The 20,939-nt window shown below is 39.8% G+C and overlaps 1 protein-coding gene across 3 annotated transcripts in view; it reads left to right on the top strand.

Annotated features, from left to right (window-relative positions):
• Nucleotides 1-20,939, top strand: part of CADPS2 (calcium dependent secretion activator 2) — a 480,839-nt gene that overhangs the window by 174,900 nt on the left and 285,000 nt on the right. For all 3 annotated transcript variants that reach the window (XM_081101756.1, XM_081101755.1, XM_081101754.1), the window contains exons 4-6: nucleotides 721-801; nucleotides 7,590-7,826; nucleotides 15,158-15,279. In XM_081101756.1, the coding sequence (XP_080957882.1) occupies nucleotides 721-801; nucleotides 7,590-7,826; nucleotides 15,158-15,279 (440 nt within the window). The remainder of the gene's footprint in view (nucleotides 1-720; nucleotides 802-7,589; nucleotides 7,827-15,157; nucleotides 15,280-20,939) is intronic.

Below are 20,939 nucleotides of genomic sequence, written 5' to 3'. Positions count from 1 at the left end.
AAACGATGATAGCATTCTTTTCTTGCTTTCAGTCCAATTTAGAACAAGACTGAAATTCTAATGTGGTGCCAGTCTGTGAAAGAATGGGAGGCTGTCTTGGCAGTGTGAGTTTGTTGGTACTGGAATGAGGCATATATAAAGACTTGAATGGTAGAAAATTATTTCAGTCAAATAGTACTTCTATAGTTTGGCACTAATACAGACTTGCTATAAAAATGAAGGGACTGTTTTTTAAAAGAACAAAGAAATGAAATATGACTCAGTATCTCACAGTCCAGAAATGCATTCTGGGAATTTCAAAGAACAAAACATGAGATGTATCTATCTGGAGCCATTTAGGACTGACCTTCATGAAGACAGAGAAGTGAGCTGAATGAACTTCATGACAATTTAAAATAACCTGAAGGAAATGAGGACTTCTTGGTTTAGAGTTGTGTACAGTTTAGGTGAAGAATTGTTATAATTAGTTTTTTTGGTAAACTGAGCTATTAACCTGAGAGATTTATTAACTTTTATTGTGAACCAAAACACAGTGAGAAGCGCCCAAGAAATTTAATTGGACCGCTAACCTAATTAAATAGTCTTCACTGTTCTCTTTGAATAGGTAGCTGAGAAAATTTATTTTAAAAGATTTCAAGTCATTTCGTTTTTACTGTAATCTGCAGGTCACTGTAATTAAGCAATCACATATGTATAATTTCTGTGTGTGTTTTTTTTAAGTTGGATAATGCAGATGAACAAGCAGCCCAGATCAGGAGGGAACTTGATGGCCGGTTGCAGTTGGCAGAGAAGATGGCAAAGGTAAATTATTAACTTGGACATACTGTACAATACTTCTTTCTTTACCTAGACTTCTGTGAGCTGAAAGAGTTTTGTATAGATAAAGCCAGCGTAATTTTATCGCTTTTTTTCCTTGACGCACATACTTCTTAAGCCAAAATATCTGAATGTATATGATCTAAATGGAACATATTCTCTATTTTACATATCCAGTGTATATGTGAAATGTTTAAATTCAATGATAACTTTTGCAAATTATTCTTAAAACAATGCCTGAATTTCTCAAACTGCAAGATTTACATGAATTTTAATATTGCACTGAGCATAACATAATCGGGGAGAAAAATCTCCCTTCTGTGAAATTATATATCTCAAAGTGTCCAGCACAGTGTTTGGCACACAGTAGTTGTCAACCAATATTTGATTGAATGATTGAGTGGGTGAAAAATATCATTTGAAGTTTCTAGTACAGAGTCTGGCAGAGTGTGTTCAGTATAATATTGTAGTTATTTTACTTGTGCAATCACTGTTTCTATGAACAGAAAAAGATTTTGAACAAAAGCCATGAGTTTCTTTTTCAGTGTTGGAGACGTGTTAGAGAGATTGGGATTTCATTGTCTAAATTATTCTTTAGTAAATGGCTACATTAATTTACTTCAGTGGCGCAAAAATTTTAGTCCCTCCCAATAGACTTGTGGTTATAATGCTGTTGATTATTCTGAGAATAAGTCCCCGCGCCCCCCCCCCCTTTCCCTTCTGCTAAGTAAAAACACAATGGCCTTGCTGAATAGCTGACACATTAGGATAAAGTTTAGATAATTTTCTAGAGGGTTTATAGAACAGAAGGGAGGCCTTTGATAGGCTCTCTTGTTTCTGTTTGCAGAGGGGGATGTGTGTTAATAACCTCTGGACTGAGTCAGAGGAGGAGGGCCTGTGATGCACACTCTGAGACTTTTATTTGAGGGGACCCTGATGGTTTTATCAGCAATGTGATTAAGTAGGAAATGTGGAGAAGGAAGTGAAGCCAATGGGATCAGATGGGGAAAAAAAAACCCAAAACACAAAAATAAGATGCCTTTTAGCCCAGTCAGTGTGGCTCAGTGGTTGAGTGTCGACCCATGAACCAGGAGATCATGGTTCAATTCTTGGTCAGGGCATACGCCTGGGTTGCGGGCTCAATCCCCAGTAGAAGGCTTGTAGGAGGCAGCTGAGTGATGGTTCTGTCTTATTACTGATGTTTCTATCTCTCTCTCCCTCTAAATCAATAAAAACATAAAAATATTTAATAAAAAGAAATATGGAAGGATTCTTAAAAAAATAAGATACTTTCTGTTGAATAGACTATTGACATAGAGCATGTTTAATTGTTTTCTCCTTCAGTGTCATCAAATTTAAGCCATCTTTATAAAATATTTATAAGGCTAATTACAACTTGCTGACCTTGTTGGATTATATCTCTACACTAATTCTATTCACCCACAAAGGTAGATGGATGATATAATGAATTTATTTTATAGACAAGGAGATCGAGGCTTAGGCAAGATGATTGAGTTCACCCAGATTCTATAACAAGTAAGTGGTGGAGGCAGGCCTCAAACCCTTGTCTTTTGACTCCAGAGCCTGGCCCCTCTCCCTGAGACCCGGCTGACTCTTCAGTCTGATAAATCCGGAAGTGTGTATTAATAGTTAGTAGTTCACAACCAGTCACATCTTCTACCACACTGCTCAACAACACGCTATAATAGAACCACAGGGCAGAAATTTCTGTTTCAAGAGATAGAAATATTGATTTTAATATTTCAGCCAAGGTATAATTAGGAAGTAGGAGAAGAAATGTGGACAGGACCAGAAAAACCTGTGGTCAAATCCGTCATTAGTTCCTAGATATATAACATTAGACACGTTCTTTAACCTTTTGGAGCCTGAATTTTGGAGCCGAAATATTTGTGAATACATATTAAAATAGCCAGGCTCTGTTTTAAGTGCTTGGGATGCATCTAGACCAGTGGTTCTCAACCTTCCTAATGCTGCGACCCTTTAATACAGTTCCTCATGTTGTGGTGACCCCCAATTTCATTGTTACAAATTGAACACAATTAAAGCATAGTGATTAATCACAAAAACAATATGTAATTATATATGTGTTTTCCGATGGTCTTAGGCGACCCTGTGACCATCAGGGGTCACGACCCACAGATTGAGAACCGCTGATCTAGACAAATGTAGTTGTCCTGGGATAAAATCAGACAAAAATATTTCTGCCATGCCACAGTGGAGCTTAAATTTTATTTGGGAGAACCCCGGTGCTATATAACTGAATTGTGGAAGGTGATCATTTGATAATTTGGAAAATACAACAGAGAGGAAGGGTGGTTACAATTTTCAGGCAAGAGGTCAGAGTAGGCGAGTCATTGGAAGTGCTATATTTCCAGTTACTCAATCCAAAAACTTGGGATCATCTTTGACTCCTTTCTTTTTCTCATACCTCATGCCAAATTTATTAGGAACTCTGTTTGCACCTGTGTTCAAAATGTTTCCGGGACTTAGCAGTTAGCCCTGTTTTCCACCTGGCACTCTGGTCCAGTTACCATTGTGTCTCACCTGAACCACCATTCTGTCCTTTGGCTAGGCTCCTAGTTTCTACTTCAACCAGACAGCCCGTGATTCTCTGCACAAAGACCTCTCCCCATGTCACCAAGAATAAAATAATAAGTTCCTACAGTGGCCTGTGAATTCCTTCTCTGACCTTGTCATCCTTCAAGCTCTCACTTTTGCTCAGTCCACCCCAGCTGTGTCAGCCTTCTTGGTCTTCCTGCCATAGGGTCTTTGGTCTGGTTACTTTCCCTTCCTGCAGTGGTTTTCTCCCAGAATTAAACAGAGATCTCCAGAGAAACAGAACCAATATAGATATATGATCTCCTATTGATTATCTCTGGACATAGATATATATGCATAATAGATATACGTATAGACATAATATAATTTCATGTACAGCTATATATATATATATATACATATATACATATATACACACACATAATATATATACATATATGCATAGGGATATGTGTGTCTATATATCTGTATAAATATATATGTTGAGAGAAATATTAACTGATTGATTTGATGTATAGGAATTGGATCATATGGTTGTAGGGCTGGCAAGTCCAAAACCTATAGGGCAATGTAGTAGGCTTGAAATTCAAGGAAGAGCCGATATTGTAGTCTTGAATTCAAAATCTGCAGGGCAGGCCAACAGGCAAGAAACTCAGGTAAGTTTTGATATTACAGTATTGAGGCAGAATTGCTGCTTTGCTCTTAAGGTGTTCTGATTCCATGAGGCCTACTCAGATATGGGAGGGCAATCAGGTTTACTCAAAGTCTACTTATTGTAAATGCTTATCATATCTAAAAATTATCATCACAGCATCATCTAGACTAGTGTTTGACCATACAGCGGCACCATAGTGTAGCCGAGTTGACATATAAAATTATCTTACTCCTTCATCTGCTTTTATGCTTAAAGGTCATCTCCTCATTGAGTCTTTCCCTGGCCACCCTATTTACAACACCTTTACACTCCAAGTCGCCATCTGGGCTTTTTCTCCCACCGATCACTTTCTACCTTTTGAAATGATCTCCTTATTTATGATATATGTCTCCTCACAGTAAAATTTAGGCTCCATAGTACAGAGGATTTTTTTAAAATCAGTATCTTTTTTGTGGTTGCATCCTAAGGGCCTAGAATGGAACACATAGCCGACACTTGGTGATTCAGAGTTAAAGCAGAGAGTAACCCTATTTCCGATGCTGTTTTAATTTAAAAGATCGCATTTAACATGTATACTTGTCTGACGTATAATTGGTCTGTTTCCAAGAAATAGGTAACACAAGCAAGTTAAATAAGGTTTATGAAGTACTATCAGTAAACCTAAAAGCATTTAAACAGAGTTGTCACTTTTTTTCAAAGAGAAAAATATTCTAGTATAGTCAATTTTCTTAAAAGTTTGAAAGTGCTGACAAAATATTTAAGTTTGGTGATTCCTAACAGTCTTCTCATTGAAACATGATAGTGAATGAAGTGTTTTTAATTAGAGGTAAATAAGAATAGAGAGTATCCAAAGGGAGGGGGGAAATATATATGAACACAGACAATGATGTAGTGAAGACCAGGGGACACGTTGGTGGGGGCTGGGTGGAGGTGGGCAAGTGCTTGGGGAAGGGAATGGAGGACATCTGTAATAGTGTCAATAAAAAAAAAAGAATAGATTTTTTTTTCATGTGCCAATGCTATTTGCCATAAAATAAAATCCCAAATATTTGAAAAATAAAAATGGAACATACAAACTTTCAAACTTGTGATATATTTGCCTTTTGCTTTGCTAAAGTATAATTTTTAAAAGGCACAATTATGACTCGTATACAAATATAAAATGAACGTAAAATGAAGATTTCATTCGATGCATAATTAATGAGCAAACTAGTTAGATGTTAAAACTAGTCCATAATGGGGGGACAAGGACACATATGTAACACCTTAATCAATAAAAAGAAATTTAAAAAAAAACTAGTCTAAACTGGAGGGTGTTTGAAAACTGGGTGTTTGGGGCAAAGGTAAAATAAGATTAATAGAGATATAAAAGGGATTAATTTCCAACTAGGATTTAAATTATAACCATTGGATTATTCTGCTCACCAGACACAGATTATCTGCATGTGTTTCAGAGAAATGTCTATTAGGTAACATGTAACTTCACTGTCTGGGAGCTTTAATCAATAGTAAACAGAAAGTTGAAGTAAGCATGTTTCCTCAGATGATCCTTGGATGGCCTTTTCCCACACATGACATTGAAAGGAACTGTCCCCTCAGCTTTTTGCCCTGTTTCTGAGCTTTGGATGCTTTTTATGACAGCTAATAAAATTGGTTCGCAAATGTAAAATTCAGTTATTATGGCTTATTTTGCTTTTTTTTTTTTTCTGGTATGTGTACAGAAAAACCATCCCAAAGCATTATTTTTTTTTCCCAAAGTAATCAAGGTATTCTGTAACTGTGTACATATATATATATATATATATATATATATATATATATATATATATGTTTTTTTTACTGTGGAGGCAAACTTGCTATTTTGGAATGTTGCTTAAAACTATAGAGGAGCTTAACCGGTTTGGCTCAGTGGATGGAGCGTCGGACCACGGACTGAAGGGTCCCAGGTTTGATTCCGGTCAAGGGCATGTACCTTGGTTGCGGGCACATGCCCAGTGGGGAGTGTGCAGGAGGCAGCTGATCGGTGTTTCTTTCTCATCGATGTTTCTGGCTCTCTATCCCTCTCCCTTCCTCTCTGTAAAAAATCAATAAAATATATTTTTAAAAAAACTGTAGAGGAATGTTGAGAGGATACTTAATCTTCCTTGGGGAGGTTAATTATGCATGTAGAATTTTAATCATTCTGCGGTAATAAATATGCAGTTTAATATTGATTATGTGTAAATTACTGTAAGAGAAACATGTGAAATTTACGTGGGGGAAAAGCAGAACAGGTGGCCTGAGAGTCTGGGACTGAGTTGAAAAGTGACACCAGATGTTCTTCCCATCGTGAGAACGAGCTGGTGCCGGTGAGGCCGAGCCTGCTGCCGGTTGCTGAGCGCACTGGATGTGGTCCAGTCACACAGAGGTGCAGATCTTAGCTTATGTTTTGAATGATGCCACAGGAAACAACAGGGAAGGCATTGGCTTTCTGGAAATTTAAGCGATCATCTGAAAGATGTCTGCTTTGCTCTCACCCCAGCCAGTTGTGTACAGTGGTGGCTATGTTACACTGCACTTGACATTCTAAAGCTCTATACCCTCTGCCTTTAAGAGAAGAGCTAAGTGTCAGGTTGTCAAAGATTAAAGACAGAGCTAAGAGTGCGAGGAAACCTCATTTGCTGTGTGTGGGAGTATAAATGTATATAATCTTCTCTAAGAACAGTTTGGCAATCTCTCTCAATATCTTACGTAAATATCAACATTTGGAATGTGCTTTTAGTTGCGTGGGAGAAACAAATCTGATTGCAGAGGTAGCAGGATTGAATGGCAATGCTCATGTAATTCAGAAAACATAGAATCTTTAACTTTGGTATTGTTATTTTTTTACCTTGAGCTTTTATCATAAATTGTTTCTTTGCTTTAAACTTAATATTTTCTAAGGCTTTACTAAAAATCTGAATTTATGGATATAAGGGATCTTGACACATTGAAAATTAAGCAATTTTAGAAATATGAATGTATTGCTGTTTAATATTCTGACCTTGGCTTTTATTTTTGCCTTTGAATCCTTATTTATAAAAAGCATAACCTCCAAACAATGCACATGTGTGTTAAGAAGGAAAGATATTGTTAAAAAAATTTGTTTCCTAAAAGTCAAAGCAGTGCACAATGAACATTGTTCTCAGGCCAGATATCCCAAGAATTTCAAAGCTAACAGTGGCTAATTAAGATTCATCTGTACCCTAAAACTTCTTACATGTATATTTTCAGAGTTTGTTTATCCTTTAAGCAAATGCCTCATGAAAAATAAAGTTAACGGGGAAATGTATATAATGTTATTCATTTTGTACCATAGTGATCTTTAGTAGGGTATATCATGTACCTTCAGATATAATCAAATTCGCCGGAGCCTGAGGCTTTTAAAGCCTAGAGACTAAAGTAGATGCATTATGTCTAGTGTTGCAATTTCTAAGAGTCACTGTATGCCCAATGTGTTTTATGATCAGCTAGAAATATGACTTGTGTAACATTGTTATTTTAAAAATTTTTTTTCAAGGAAAGAAAATTCCCCAAATTCATAACAAAAGAAATGGAAAATATGTATATAGAAGAGTTGCGATCCTCCGTGAATTTGCTAATGGCCAATTTGGAAAGTCTTCCAGTTTCGAAAGGTGGTCCAGAGTTTAAACTACAGAAATTAAAACGTTCCCAGAATTCTGCGTTTTTGGACATAGGAGATGAGAGCGAGGTTCAGCTGTCCAAGTCTGACGTGGTGCTGTCGTTCACCTTAGAGGTAGGTGGCCTTCTCTCAAGCTCGCCTCTGATAGCGTAAATGAGGCTGCAGATAGTTTTTGCTGACCTCTGTGGTAACCTTTCAAATTTAAACAGTATGGTATATATTGAAGAAATTAAGTTATTCTTCACTTGCAAGGCCCTCGGGTTGTGAATGCAAATTGATGTAAACTGTCCTTTCAATAAAGCAGCGCCATTGGGATTAAGTAATCCTGTATAATAAAAGGGTAATATGCAAATGGACTGAACAACCGGTCACTATGACGTGCACTGACCACCAGGGGGCAGACACTCAACACAGGAGCTGCCCCCTGGTGGTCAGTGTGCTCCCACAGGGGGAGCACCACTCAGCCAGAAGCTGGTCTCACGGCTGGCGAGCACAGTGGTGGTGGCAGGAGCCTCTCCCACCTCCACAACAGTGCTAAGGATGTCCGACTGCCAGCTTAGGCCTACTCCCGTCAGTCAGACATCCCCCAAGGGCTCCCAGACTGCTAGAGGGCACAGGCCAGGCTGAGGGACCCCCTGCATGCATGAATTTCATGCACGGGGCCTCTAGTCTATGTAATAAAAGCCTAAGTGACCATTATAGCAGAACGACCAGTCGCTGTGATGTGCACTGACCACCAGGGGGCAGACACTCAACACAGGAGCTTCCTCCTGGTGGTCAGTGCGCTCCCACAGGGGGAGCGCTGCTCAGCCAGAAGCTGGGCTCACTGCTGGCGAGTGCATTGGTGGTGGCGGGAACCTCTTCAGCCTCTGTGGCAGTGCTAAGGAGCAGCGAGCAGGTGGGCAGTAACGAGCGAGGGGTCCCGGACATCCCCGAGGGGTCCTGGACTGTGAGAGGGCACAGGCTGGGCTGAGGGACCCTCCTCCTTAGTAGAGCCTCTTAGTCTATAATAATCTATACTAATAAAAGAGTAATATGCTAATTAGACCGGGAGACCTCCGGGCGTCCTTCTAGACCAGGGGTGGGCAAACTTTTTGACTCAAGGGCTACAATGGGTTCTTAAACTGAACCGGAGGGCCAGAACAAAAGCATGGATGGAGTGTTTGTGTGAACTAATACATGTTAACACTGCTGCTGGTGAAGGAGTGGAGGGGAGAGCAAGAGAACCTGCCGCTCTTTCGGCTCCGAGGGCCGGATAGAACAGCCGAACGGGCCGGATCCGGCCCGTGGGCTGTAGTTTGCCCACGGCTGTTCTAGACAAAGCCATGGTGGTGGGGCCAAGGCAGAGGCAGTTAGGGGCGATCAGGCTGGCGGGTTGGGGGGGCAGTTGGGGGCAAGCAGGTCAGCGGCGGGGGACGACATAGTTGGGGTCAAGCAAGCCAGGAGTGGGGGCGGGAGGGTACAGTTGGAGGCGAGCATGCTGGCGTGGCCGGCAGTTGGGGGCAAGAAGGCTGGCAGGCAGAGTGGTTAGGGGCGATCAAGCAGGCAGGCAGGTGAACGGTTAGGAGCCAGCGGACCCGGATTGCAAGAAGGACATCCCCCGAGGGGTCCCAGATTGGAGAGGGTACAGGCTGGGCTGAGGAACATCCCCACCCACCCCCCATGAACGATTTTGTGCACTGGGACACTAGTAAAAGCATAATGTGCTAATTATACTGGATGTCTTTCTGGACAACCTTCTGAACGAGCCAGGGGTGCGAGGGAAGCCCGGGTTCCAAGTGCCAGAGGGAAGCCGGGGGAAGGAAGGCCTACCCTTGTGTGAATTTCATGCATCAGGCCTCTAGTAAAAATATTAAACGTTTTGCCCTAGCTGTTTTGGTTCAGTGGGTAGAATGTCGGCCTGCAGAATGAAGGGTCCTAGGTTTGATTCTGGTCAAGGGCTTGTGGGCTTAATCCCCAATTGGGGGCATGCAGGAGGCAGCTGACAGTGATCCTCTCTCATCATTGATATTTCTCTCCCTCTCCCTTCCTCTCTGAAATCAATATATATAAAACGTTTTGAGGCCAGTCATCTTTGTGTCAGCTTAGGCTAGTGTGGGTTTATTGTTAAATGAAATACCAAAGCACACTGGATTTAAACATATAACTGCATTCTCTAATATTGGGGAATTCCTCTCAGGCTTTCAGTTAGCCTTTTTTTAAAAAAAAAAATCTACTTCCCCTTTGAGATCACCTGTCTAGAATCAAATTACTTAAAGTAGCTGTACTGTACAGTGTTGGGTGCATATAGGTGATGAGAAGCAGAGAACTCTTATGCTCCAGAACACCCAGTTTCATTAGAGGTGCCATCAACATTACAAAGAATCGAAACAAATGTTATGCCTTTAACACTGTGTCCTCCAAGACCCGTTTCTTCCTTCCACGCAAATCCCTGGAAACCAGATCCTGATACTGACTGGCTGTTACAGCCGCCTGTCCTCACAATTACATTTCTTCTTTGCCGACCCCTGTGTATGGACTAATGCACATATATGTCTATGGATTATATATAACACACATACACCCTAGTGATAGCAGGCTGACATTTATAGCTCTCTCAAACATGACATTAAAGCTCCCTCCTTGCTTACATTGTTATATCCTCCCTCTGGTTTCCAGTGCTGCTATTTCAGTTTGCTGAGTGACAAAAAAAAAACATACCCTGGAGTTTTAGAAGGCACAGTTTTACATTTCTTTTTTGAAATATTCCTACACTCAGCTTGCTTACTTTATAGCAAAAAAAAAAAAAAAAAATCAGAAATCAGATCTCTGTTTGTTGTTGTTTTTTTCTCCACTTCTGCATCTCTAAGATAAACTTAACGCTTGGGAAAAACAGCTGCCTCTCACTTTCTTAACTTCCAGGCTAATGATTTTTGTTGGTTGATAGATTAAATTTCGTTTCAGAGTAGGAATAAGACGTTTTCTTCTGACACAGGACACAGTCTGGGATTACTTCATGACTTAGAAGTGGCTTTGCTGCGTGTTAGATTTCTTCTCAGTCTTTTTAGCCTCTTAACCTAAGGTTGTTTACTTTGAAAGTACAAAGTGGATTTCCTTCTTACTCCTCCATAGGTTTCCTACTGACTAACATGTAAAATGCCAACACCCTTCCCCCCCGCCACTTTATAGGTTTTTGTATTTAATGACAGCATAACTTTTTCTACGAGTTTGATATTTAAATTCATTAATGATAAAAATAACATGTGAAGACAATTATTTTTTGTAATGGCTAAATATACCATGACTTCTATAAGCACTTAGAACTGAAAACAGTTCAAAACATTTTCTCTGTTTAAAAATCTCAGATGCTGTGAATTGGTGCTTAAGTGAAACTATGAATTATTTTTCTGAACTTTACTGCCATTATGTTACATGGGTCTGTTCAGTCAACAACAAAATAGCCTTAGGGAATACAAGTTAAAACAATTCTGCATGGTATAAAAAGCTTGCATATTCGTAAAACTATTATTATTTTTAATATATTTTTATTGATTTCAGAGAGGAAGGGAGAGGGGGAGAGAGATAGAACCATCAATGTTGAGAGCGAATCATTGATCGGCTGCCTCCTGCATGCTCTCACTGGGGATGAGCCTGAAATCCAGGCATGTGTCTTTGACCAGAATCGAACCCGGAACCTTTCAGTCCACAGGCCAACACTCTATGCACTGAGCCAAACCAGCTAGGGCTATAAAATTATTTTGATATTCTTTATTGCTCTGTCCATAGGAGGCAGATAATTTCCTACGAGAGCACAATACAGATCTATTCCCTGGTGCCCGCAGTGTTTTAAGTAGAAGTCACATGTCTCGTAATAAATGGAAACCACATGAAGAGCAGATTACACAGGACTTACCTGTAGGACCCCCTGTGACCCAGGCCTAGCTCACCTGAGTAATTATCCCAGCTCATTCTCCCAGCCTCCTCCTCAGACCCTGGATTTAGCCCAAGAAACTCTGAAAGGCAAGCAGTTCATCCAGGTTAAGGGCCTCACACATCACCCGGGCTCGGAGTTGGTCCAGCGGAGAAAGGCGTCTTGTTAAGAACTGAAGTCTGAGTCTAAGGAACACGTGCAGATTTGAAAAACTTTTCCAATTTTATTTTTCAGTTGCTGCCCACTCCTCCCTCCTCCCACCACACCTTGTTCCTTTACCTCGCTTAATCTTTCCCACAGCTCTTATCACCTGACATATTTAGACATTTGTTATGTGTTTTCATTCCCTGACTTTTTCTACTTAGAATGTAAGTTGCAGGAAGGTAAGATATTTTTGGTGGTTTTTCCTTTTGGTTTGTTGAAGCATATAGCAAGAGCCTACGACACTCACTGGACTTGATAAATATTTATTTAACTAGGGATTTTGGTGGCACAAAAAGCATCAGTTAGCCATACAAAGGTACTGTAGGTCTCTTCATCCATGAAGCCTTCAGAGAGAATAATAAAGCAAGAGATAAGCTAACCCACAAAACCGGAAGCCATAGAATGGTATATCAAAATTACATATTCAAGTAAAGCCAGGAAAGCAAACGTTCATCTCTGAAGTTATGTTATAAGGGGAAGTGGAACATGGCATGGACATAGTGGATGTTCACACAGCGTGTTTTCATTAGATTAGGCTGGCAGACCTGACTTCCTCTGTATCTGGAGGTACATATCCCCTGTTCACCATACTGCCCACTTCATTTCCTCACAACCTACCCATGTCTGAGTGCCCCGTAACACTTTGGCAACATGTTCCTCAGAAGTGTTTTCTAGTTTCATGTTTTGTATATGCCTCCCTCCCTTTTGCCTCTAGGATAACGTGGTCTGTTTCATCCTTATTATGTTGGTCACAGAGAGATCAGGGAAGAGAAGATGAAACAGAACAGTTTTATTTTCTGTAGTTCCATTATCACGTTTTCCTGGGAATTGCTTTGAGACAGTTACCTAAATTAGGTTAATTTAATGGTCCATAGAATTAATTCTTGGCTGTCTTCTGTATCATTAATGATTCAAACTGGCTGTGTGTGGCTTTTTTCTTTCTTTCTCATCCTTTTGGCAGTTCTGTCTGTAGAATTGTTTTATTTATGTGTATGGATTCATAACAGAAGTGACATCTTTTGGAAGTGGCAATTCTGCAGGATAAAACACCCCCTTGCACAGATGGGTGTATTGTTCTGAGGGGCGGAATGCGGTTTCATAAGTTGGATGTTTTAGGAGAGCCTGTTTACAGCAAATTGTAACAGAGGTGACAGAAATAGTGTCAAGCAGATGCTTCCTTCCTTCTCTCTCGCACTTTGGCTGTTAAACACATCACAGAGAGATGCAGTGCAAGCAGTCCCGTGCCCCACTATGAACCAAGGCCGTCAGGATTTCTAGATTTCTCTTGTGGGATACAATTCTCCTATTTCATACATTTTAAGTGACCCTCCAAAATTTTTATCATTGAATTAAGAAGTCTTTAGAGTCATGGTGGTAAATTAATTGATACGGTTATAAATTTCATTTGTCTCAGCTTCTGGTTATTTTATTTCCATTCTAATGAGTTTCAGTATTACTAACATAGTAAATTTGATTATTAAAAATACATAATTCTTTGTTTTATTTTTCTTAAACAGGATTTAGTATTTTACCCCAACTTCCTTGAGTATTAGAGCAGCTGTGACAGATAATAACTGTTCTCCATTAATTCTCTTAGTCAGTTTTTAGTTAAGTCCTTATTTTTTATTCACATATTGCTATGCATTTCAGTGTGAAAAAAATGAGAAAAGGCTTGGTTGAGGGAGGAAAGTGGTCCTGAATTTGATCTTTATTTTTTCGTGATCGGTTTTCCATATATTTTTATGAAAAAACAAAGCAATATGCATTTGTATTTATAAACATGACACTTCTGTTACAGCAGAGCTGAAAGGAAAAACAGTTATTTTAAGATGGTTTGTTTCTTTGAGAGCTTGGTCTTAAGGTTCATATCACAATTCTGTGAAAAGTGTTATGACTTTAATCATGTATTGAGTGATCAAATAAGTGATATAGAGGTTGTTTTGGTGAAGATTTTGGTTGCTGTATAGCATTAATGCTATTAATCTTGCATATACAAATACAGCATGAGATCAGTATGGAAATTAATGTGTATATATGGAAATGCCATTGAGTATATTTTATAAATTAAAATTTGGGAATTTAGGGAACTTCATTATTCAAGTTTGATGGGAAAAAAACTGTGGCAAATAATCGTATTTTGTGTGTACATCCAGCAAGAATCTTCTAAGATTGGCAGCCTTTTATAAAAGTACTAGAGGCCCGGTGCACGAAATTTGTGCACTGGGGCGGGGGTAGGGGGGTGGTGTCTCTCAGCCCACCCTGCACCCTCTCTAATCTGGGACCCCTTGGGGTATGTCCGACTGCTGGTTTAGGCCCACAGGGATCAGGCCTAAACCGGCAGTCAGACATCCCTCTCCCAACCACTTGCCTGCCTGCCTTCCTGGCCACCCCCTAACCACTCCCCTGCCAGCCTGATTGATGCCTAACTGCTCCCTTGCTGGCCTGGTCACCCCCAACTGCCCTCCCTCTCCTGCAGGCCATCTTATGGTGGCCATCTTGTGCATGGGTGTGACTGTCAATTTGCATATTACCTCTTTATTATATAGGATAGAAAACATACTTGAAACATAGTTTCCCTTTCCCTCAGGAATTATAGCTCCAAAATGTAGTATCCGTGTCTGCACCCTTTCCCATTGCACTGCATTAAACTAGTGTATGCCGTTCATGGGTGGGAACTACCTTTTCCTTTGCAAGTTAGTATTAAGATGTTTAGTGGTGTTATATTTTTCATTATTTTGATAATGTTATAAAATGGCCATAAAGAAAATTCTTTGGTAAATACTTTGTATAATAGTTAAAATTAAAGAGTTTAATTTTCTTTAGAAAATTCTTTCATAATGTCATCTGAAAAGAGTGAGAATAGAAAATTTCTGATGCTGTCACATTGACATCAGTGAATTGGTCTGATGGTGACAGTGTCTGCCAGTAATACATATTATAACACTTTCTGTGGAACTCAGTGTGTATTCCTTTTATCAAATGCACTGACTTTCCATTTGTAATTTTGTTTTACTGGATAAAGAGTTGCTGTAATTGTTTAAGGATCCGAGTTTAAATCTCACTTGATTCACTGGGAGTTATATTTAGAGACTTAACCTTATTACTTTAATTGTTGTCAGGCAATACCTCTTCAGATGCTCAGAATGATTTTTTACCATCCTTAACATGAATAGAGGGATAGTAAGTAGAGGGATTCTTGGGAAGACAAAATTCCATTTATGTTACGAGAAAATTTTTTCAATTGGTCTATCTAGTTGTTTATGCCGCGGTCTCTATCAATAGCTAAACACTGTCAACTTGACGTATCATTTAACATTTTTCTTACCCTTAGATTGTCATAATGGAAGTGCAAGGTTTGAAGTCAGTCGCTCCCAATCGAATTGTTTACTGCACAATGGAAGTAGAAGGAGGAGAGAAACTGCAGACAGACCAGGCGGAAGCCTCAAGGCCACAGTAAGCCAGCTAAAAACCACGTGTTTTTCTTTTCCTCCCAAAGGAACAGGCTTTTACCGGTATTTGCACAGTTGTGTGGTTTGACACTCTGAAAGGTTTACTTGGCTAGCTTTGTGTCAACTATATTAGAGTCAGTGTGTGCCTTTCTGGATAATAATGTTACAATTAGAACTGTAGCAGAATCCCCTGTAGTACAAACAGAAAATCCATCATGCAAATGTGAAGGTATAGTAGCAATAAAAGTCATTTATGTAGCATGTGCTGTCATTATATGTTATTTCAAAGAGAGTACATCATCCTATTTCAGTTATCAGAATTATAATCCAACTAGAGGCCAGATGCACGAAATTCATGCACTCAGGGGGAGGGGCACCATCTCACAGTCCGGGAGGCCTTGGGGGATGTCCGAATGACAGCTTAGGCCCACTCCCTGTGGGCATTCGGACATCCTTAGTGCTGCCATGGAGGCAGGAGAGACTCCCGCCACCGCTGCTGTGCTCACCAGCTGTGAGCCCAGCTCAGGGCTTCTGGCTGCCTGTGGGAGCTCACCGACCACCAGAGGGCACCTCCTGCATTGAGTGTCTGCTCCCTGGTGGTCAGTGCACATCATAGCGACCAGTCATTCTGCCGTTCAGTTGATTGCATATTAGCCTTTATTATATAGGATAGCACTTCTATTTCTGTATATAAGAGCTCTGTGGTGAAGTCGAGGGAGCTACCACGATTGTGCACAAGGATTTGGAATGCTTTAGGGGTAGACTTGAGTTAGAGAAGCTGTTAGTAATTACTGTGCAGTTGTCAGAGGAAAAGCTGTTCTTTGCTGGCTGTTTTATGTTTCAAATTCTGGGGATGAGTTTAATTAAGTTTGGAAGATGTTCAGTTTAGTTGATTTCAATATGGGAAACTTCAGTTCTGGTAGAAATAGCGAGACTGGCCTGAGGAATTCAGATGAAACTTGCATGGCCTTCATTTGTACACTAACCTTAGAAATAATTTCTCTTTCTTCCACTTAAACTTTATTCAAATTTTCTTGCTGGATTTAGGATTTTAACATTCTTACAGAATCAATATATGTGGCCTGTTCATTCTGTTGAGGTTCTGGGTAGACACTGGTTATACCCCCAAGAGGAAGGTGAACAGAAACTCATTTTCTTTAGGACAGGCACAGGCTAAGGGGTGGATACAGAGGGTTAAGTGGAACAGGAAGATGTGCACAGAATCTTAAGGGATTGAGCAGAAGGAAGTTGGAACTTCTCACCTGGCCTTACACACCCCTGCAAGTCTGTCCCTGGCCAGTCTCATTAGCTCTGGGACCTCACCTTGTCCCTTTCTTCCCTGGTCCACTATTACTCAGCCACCCTGGACTCCATGCAGTTCCTCAGAAGTGTCCACCTGTTTTCATCATTGCGCCTGCTTTTCCCTCTAGCTGGAGTCATCTTTCCTTTTATCTTTTCTGGCTGGATCCTTGGTAGCGAGAATCTTAACTTACACACCACTTCCTGAGAACAGCCCTTCCCTTTGGTTCATCCAACAGGAAGCAGGTATTTTCTGGCTCATCACTTTTAAATGTTTACACAAATGTGTGTGTCCTGCCTGTTTATTTTGCATTGTTGTTTTCATTTGAGAAAAGGGAGTCTTGTCCTTTTTGCTTCTATAGCCTAGTGCCTGTTGGCACACATTCAGAATTTGTTAATTCAACTGCTTGAACTTACTTTTAATGGTTATCCATAGTAAATATTTAACAGTGTGGTGTTGACTCCTGCGCCATATAGAGTTGATTTACAGTGTGACAGTGAAGTGAAATGAATGGGGATCAACAATTCGTTAAAAGGCAAACACCTCCCGGGAGGAGGCTGTGAGAAAGTACATATGGAGTCAGGGAGAGGTTTGGGGTATGTTTGTTTTAAAGGTCAGCTATTTTAGTATTGCAATGTATATTAGCTATTCACAGAGCAGTGCAACCACAGTCCATTTTGAAACATCTTTGCCACCTTAGAAAGAAACTCTGTACCCTTTACTTTTCAACCTCAAGTCACCTCAGCCCTAAGCAACCATTAATTGACTTTCTGTTTCTATAGATTTGCCTATTCCGGACATTTTCACATAAACAGGGTCATATGATGCGTGGTCTTTTTGTGACTGGCCTCTTTCCCTTAGTATAATGTTTCCAAGATGTATCCATCTGGTAGAATATGGATCAGGAGTTCATTTCTTTTCATGGCTGAATAATATTGCATTATATCTATACACCACATTTTGTTGATCCATGCATCTAGGCCAGCAATTTTCAACCTTTTTCATCTCATGGCACACATAAACTAATTACTAAAATTGCACAGCACACCAAAACATATATTTTTTGCCAATCTGACAAAAAATAGGGATAATTTTGATTCATTCACACCAGATGGCTATTGTATCTGGCTGTTGTCATTTTTTTACTTTGACAGTCTAAGGGAAAAGAGGTCAGTGCGCCTGACCAGTCAGGCATTGCATGGTTTAAAAATTCTTTCTGCACACCTGCTGAAAATCTCTGATCTAGGCTAATGATACTTGGATAGTTTCCACCTTTTGACTACTGTGAATAATGCTGCAAATTAAACTGAGTGTACAAATATCTGTTTTAGTACTTGTTTTTAATTCTTTTCAGTGTAAAGCGAGCAGTAGAATTGCTGAATCATATATAATTCTACGTTTATTTATTTATTTATTTTGGAGAAGGTTTTCTTTATTATTTTTTACTGATTGAGATATTACATATGGGTCCTTATCCCCCCATTGGCCCATCCCCCACACTCATGCCCTCACCTGGTGTTTGTGTCCGTTGGTTAGGCTTATATGCATGCATACAAGTCCTTTGTCTGATCTCTCCCCTTACCCCCACCCTCTACTACCTTCCCTCTGAGGGTTGACGGTCTGATCCATGCTTCTCTGTCTCTGGATCTGTTTTTTGTTGTTTTTTTAAATCAGTTTATGCTGTTCATTATATTCCAGAAATGAGTGAGATCATGTGATATTTATCTTTCTCTGACTGGCTTATTTCACTTAGGCTGTTTCCAAATCTTAGCTATGGTAAATTGTGCTGCTATGAACATAGGGGTGAATATATTCCTGATTGGTGTTTCTAGTTTCTTATTTTTTAAAGTATCCACCAAAATGCTTTTCCTAATGACTACACCTTATTTTCCCACCAGGGTTATATATATGAGAGTCAAATTTCTTCACATTCTCAACAGTGTTTGTTATTTAAATTAAAAAACACAGATTGCTAGCCCAAGTGCCCATCAGTAGACGAGTGGATAAAAAAGTTGTGGTACATTTACATCATGGAATACTATGCAACTGTTAGAAAGAAGGATCTTTTATCCTTTGAAACAGCATGGAGGGACCTGGAGAGTATTATGCTAAGTGAAATAAGCCATTCAGAGAAAGACAAGTATCACAAGATCTCACTTATTTGTGGAATCTAAAGAACAAAATAAACTGATGAACAAAATAGATTCAGAGACATGAAAACATGGAACATACTAATAAATCTCAGAGGGAAGGTGGGGGTGGGTGGGTGGGTGGGAAGAGATTAACCAAAGAATTTGTATGCATATATGCGTAACCCATGGACACAGACAATAGTGTGGTGAAGGCCTGGTCAGGGGAGGGCTAAAAGAGGTCAGTGGGGAAAAAAGGGTGCAACTGTATAAGTTTCAACAATGATAAATTTAAAATACATACATACATATATATGTGTGTATATATATATATATATATATATATATATATATATATATACACTAGAGGCCCGGTGCACAAAAATTTGTGCACTTGGGGGGGGGGTGGCGTCCCTCAGCCAGCCTGTGCCCATTTGCAGTCCAGGACCCCTTGGGGTATGTCCACCTGTCAACTTAGGCCCACTCCCTGGGGGATCAGGCCTAAGCTTGCAGTCAGACATCCTTCTGGCAGCCAGGGAGCCCTCGGGGGATGTCCGACTAAAGGTTTAGGCCCCCAAGGGAGCTGTGATGAGGAAGCTGGGGTGACAGAGGAGCCACGCTGTCCCGCCCCGCCACCCTGGTTCGGGTCGCACACGGGATGCCCGGGCGGGCTGGCCGATCGCTGCTGCCCAGCCCGGCCGCCCCAGGTCGGGTTGCACATGGGACGCCCAGTGGGCCAGCAGATCACTGCTGCCCAGGTCACAGATAGCAGGCCCGGATGGCGGCAGGGCAGGCGGGATGGCACTGACCCACCCTGCCTGTAGTATGCAAATTAGCTGCCATCTTTGTTGGTGGTTAATTTGCATATCGTGCTGATTAACCAATGGGAGGCGTAGCTAAGATATGGTCAATTACCATGTTTGTCTATTATTAGATAGGATGTATAGATAGATAACTATAGAGATGGACATATGGAGATTAGATATAGATTAGATATATAGATGATTCAGATATAATCTTCATCCTAGTAAGCGTGAAGTGGTATCTTGTTGTGGCTTTGATTTGCATTTCCATAATGACTAATGATGTTGAACATATTTCCACATATTGTATTAGCCATTTGTATATCTTCTTTAGAGATATGTCTATTCAAGTGTTTTTCCCATTTTTAAATTGAGTTATCTTTTGGTTGTTAATTATAAGAGCTATTTATATAACTCTAGATCAGCAATTTTCAACTGGAGTACCACAAGAATTTTTAAAACATACAATGCCTGACTATTTAGTCAGGGGCACTGACCTCTTTTCCCTTAGATTGTCAAAGAAAAAATTGACAACAACAAAAAGAAAGGGGGAAAAAAAGATCATAATAATAGAGTCACATCTTATTGGTTATGTAGCATAATAAGATTGCACCTGATATCATTAATTCTTGGTACTAGAATTCCTTACATACATTTTTTAAAAGTCACTTTGGCCCTGGCCGTGTAGCTCAGTTGGTTAGAGCATTGTCGTAATACACCAAGGTTGTGGGTTCAATGCACAATCAGGACGTATACAAGAATCAACTAATGAATGCGTTAATAAGCGGAACACAAATTGATCTCTCTCTCTCTCTCATTCCTCTCTGTAAACTCAATCAATAAAAAAAAATTTTAGAAGTAACTTTGGAGCAAAAGAGTAGGTAATTATTATTTATTTTGTAAATTAATCAAAATTATGCTTATTTTTGGTGTGCTGCATAATTTTAGTAATTAGCTTATGTGTGCCACGAGATGAAAAAGGTTGAAACTTGCTGTTCTAGATACTTGACCCTTATCACATATATTATTTTCAAGTGTTTTATTTTATTCAGAGGATCTTTTATCTTCTTAATATATTATCTTCTGAAGCATAAAGTTTTAAAATTTTGATTAAGTCCAATTTATTTATTTTTTCTGTGTTGCTTATGCTTTGTATCATATCTAAAAATCCAGTGCCGAATCCAACGTCACAAAGATTTATCCCTATGTTTTCTCCAAAGACTTCCATAGTTTCATCCCTTACATTTAGGTCATTGATCTATTCTAAGTTAATTTTTGTATATGATCTGATGTAAGGGTCCACCTTCCCCCTTTTGTGGGTGACAATCAGTTATCCCAACACCATTTATTAAAGAAGCTACTCCTTCCCCGTTAAATTTTCTTGATATCCTTTTGAAATCATAGATACACACGTCTATTTCTGCACTCTCAA

Source organism: Myotis nattereri (genome assembly GCF_964212035.1).
Source record: "Myotis nattereri genome assembly, chromosome: 11".
Taxonomy (NCBI): Eukaryota; Metazoa; Chordata; class Mammalia; order Chiroptera; family Vespertilionidae; genus Myotis; species Myotis nattereri.
The sequence above is the reverse complement of the archived record's forward strand: the minus strand, read 5'-3'. Positions and strand labels throughout refer to the sequence as shown.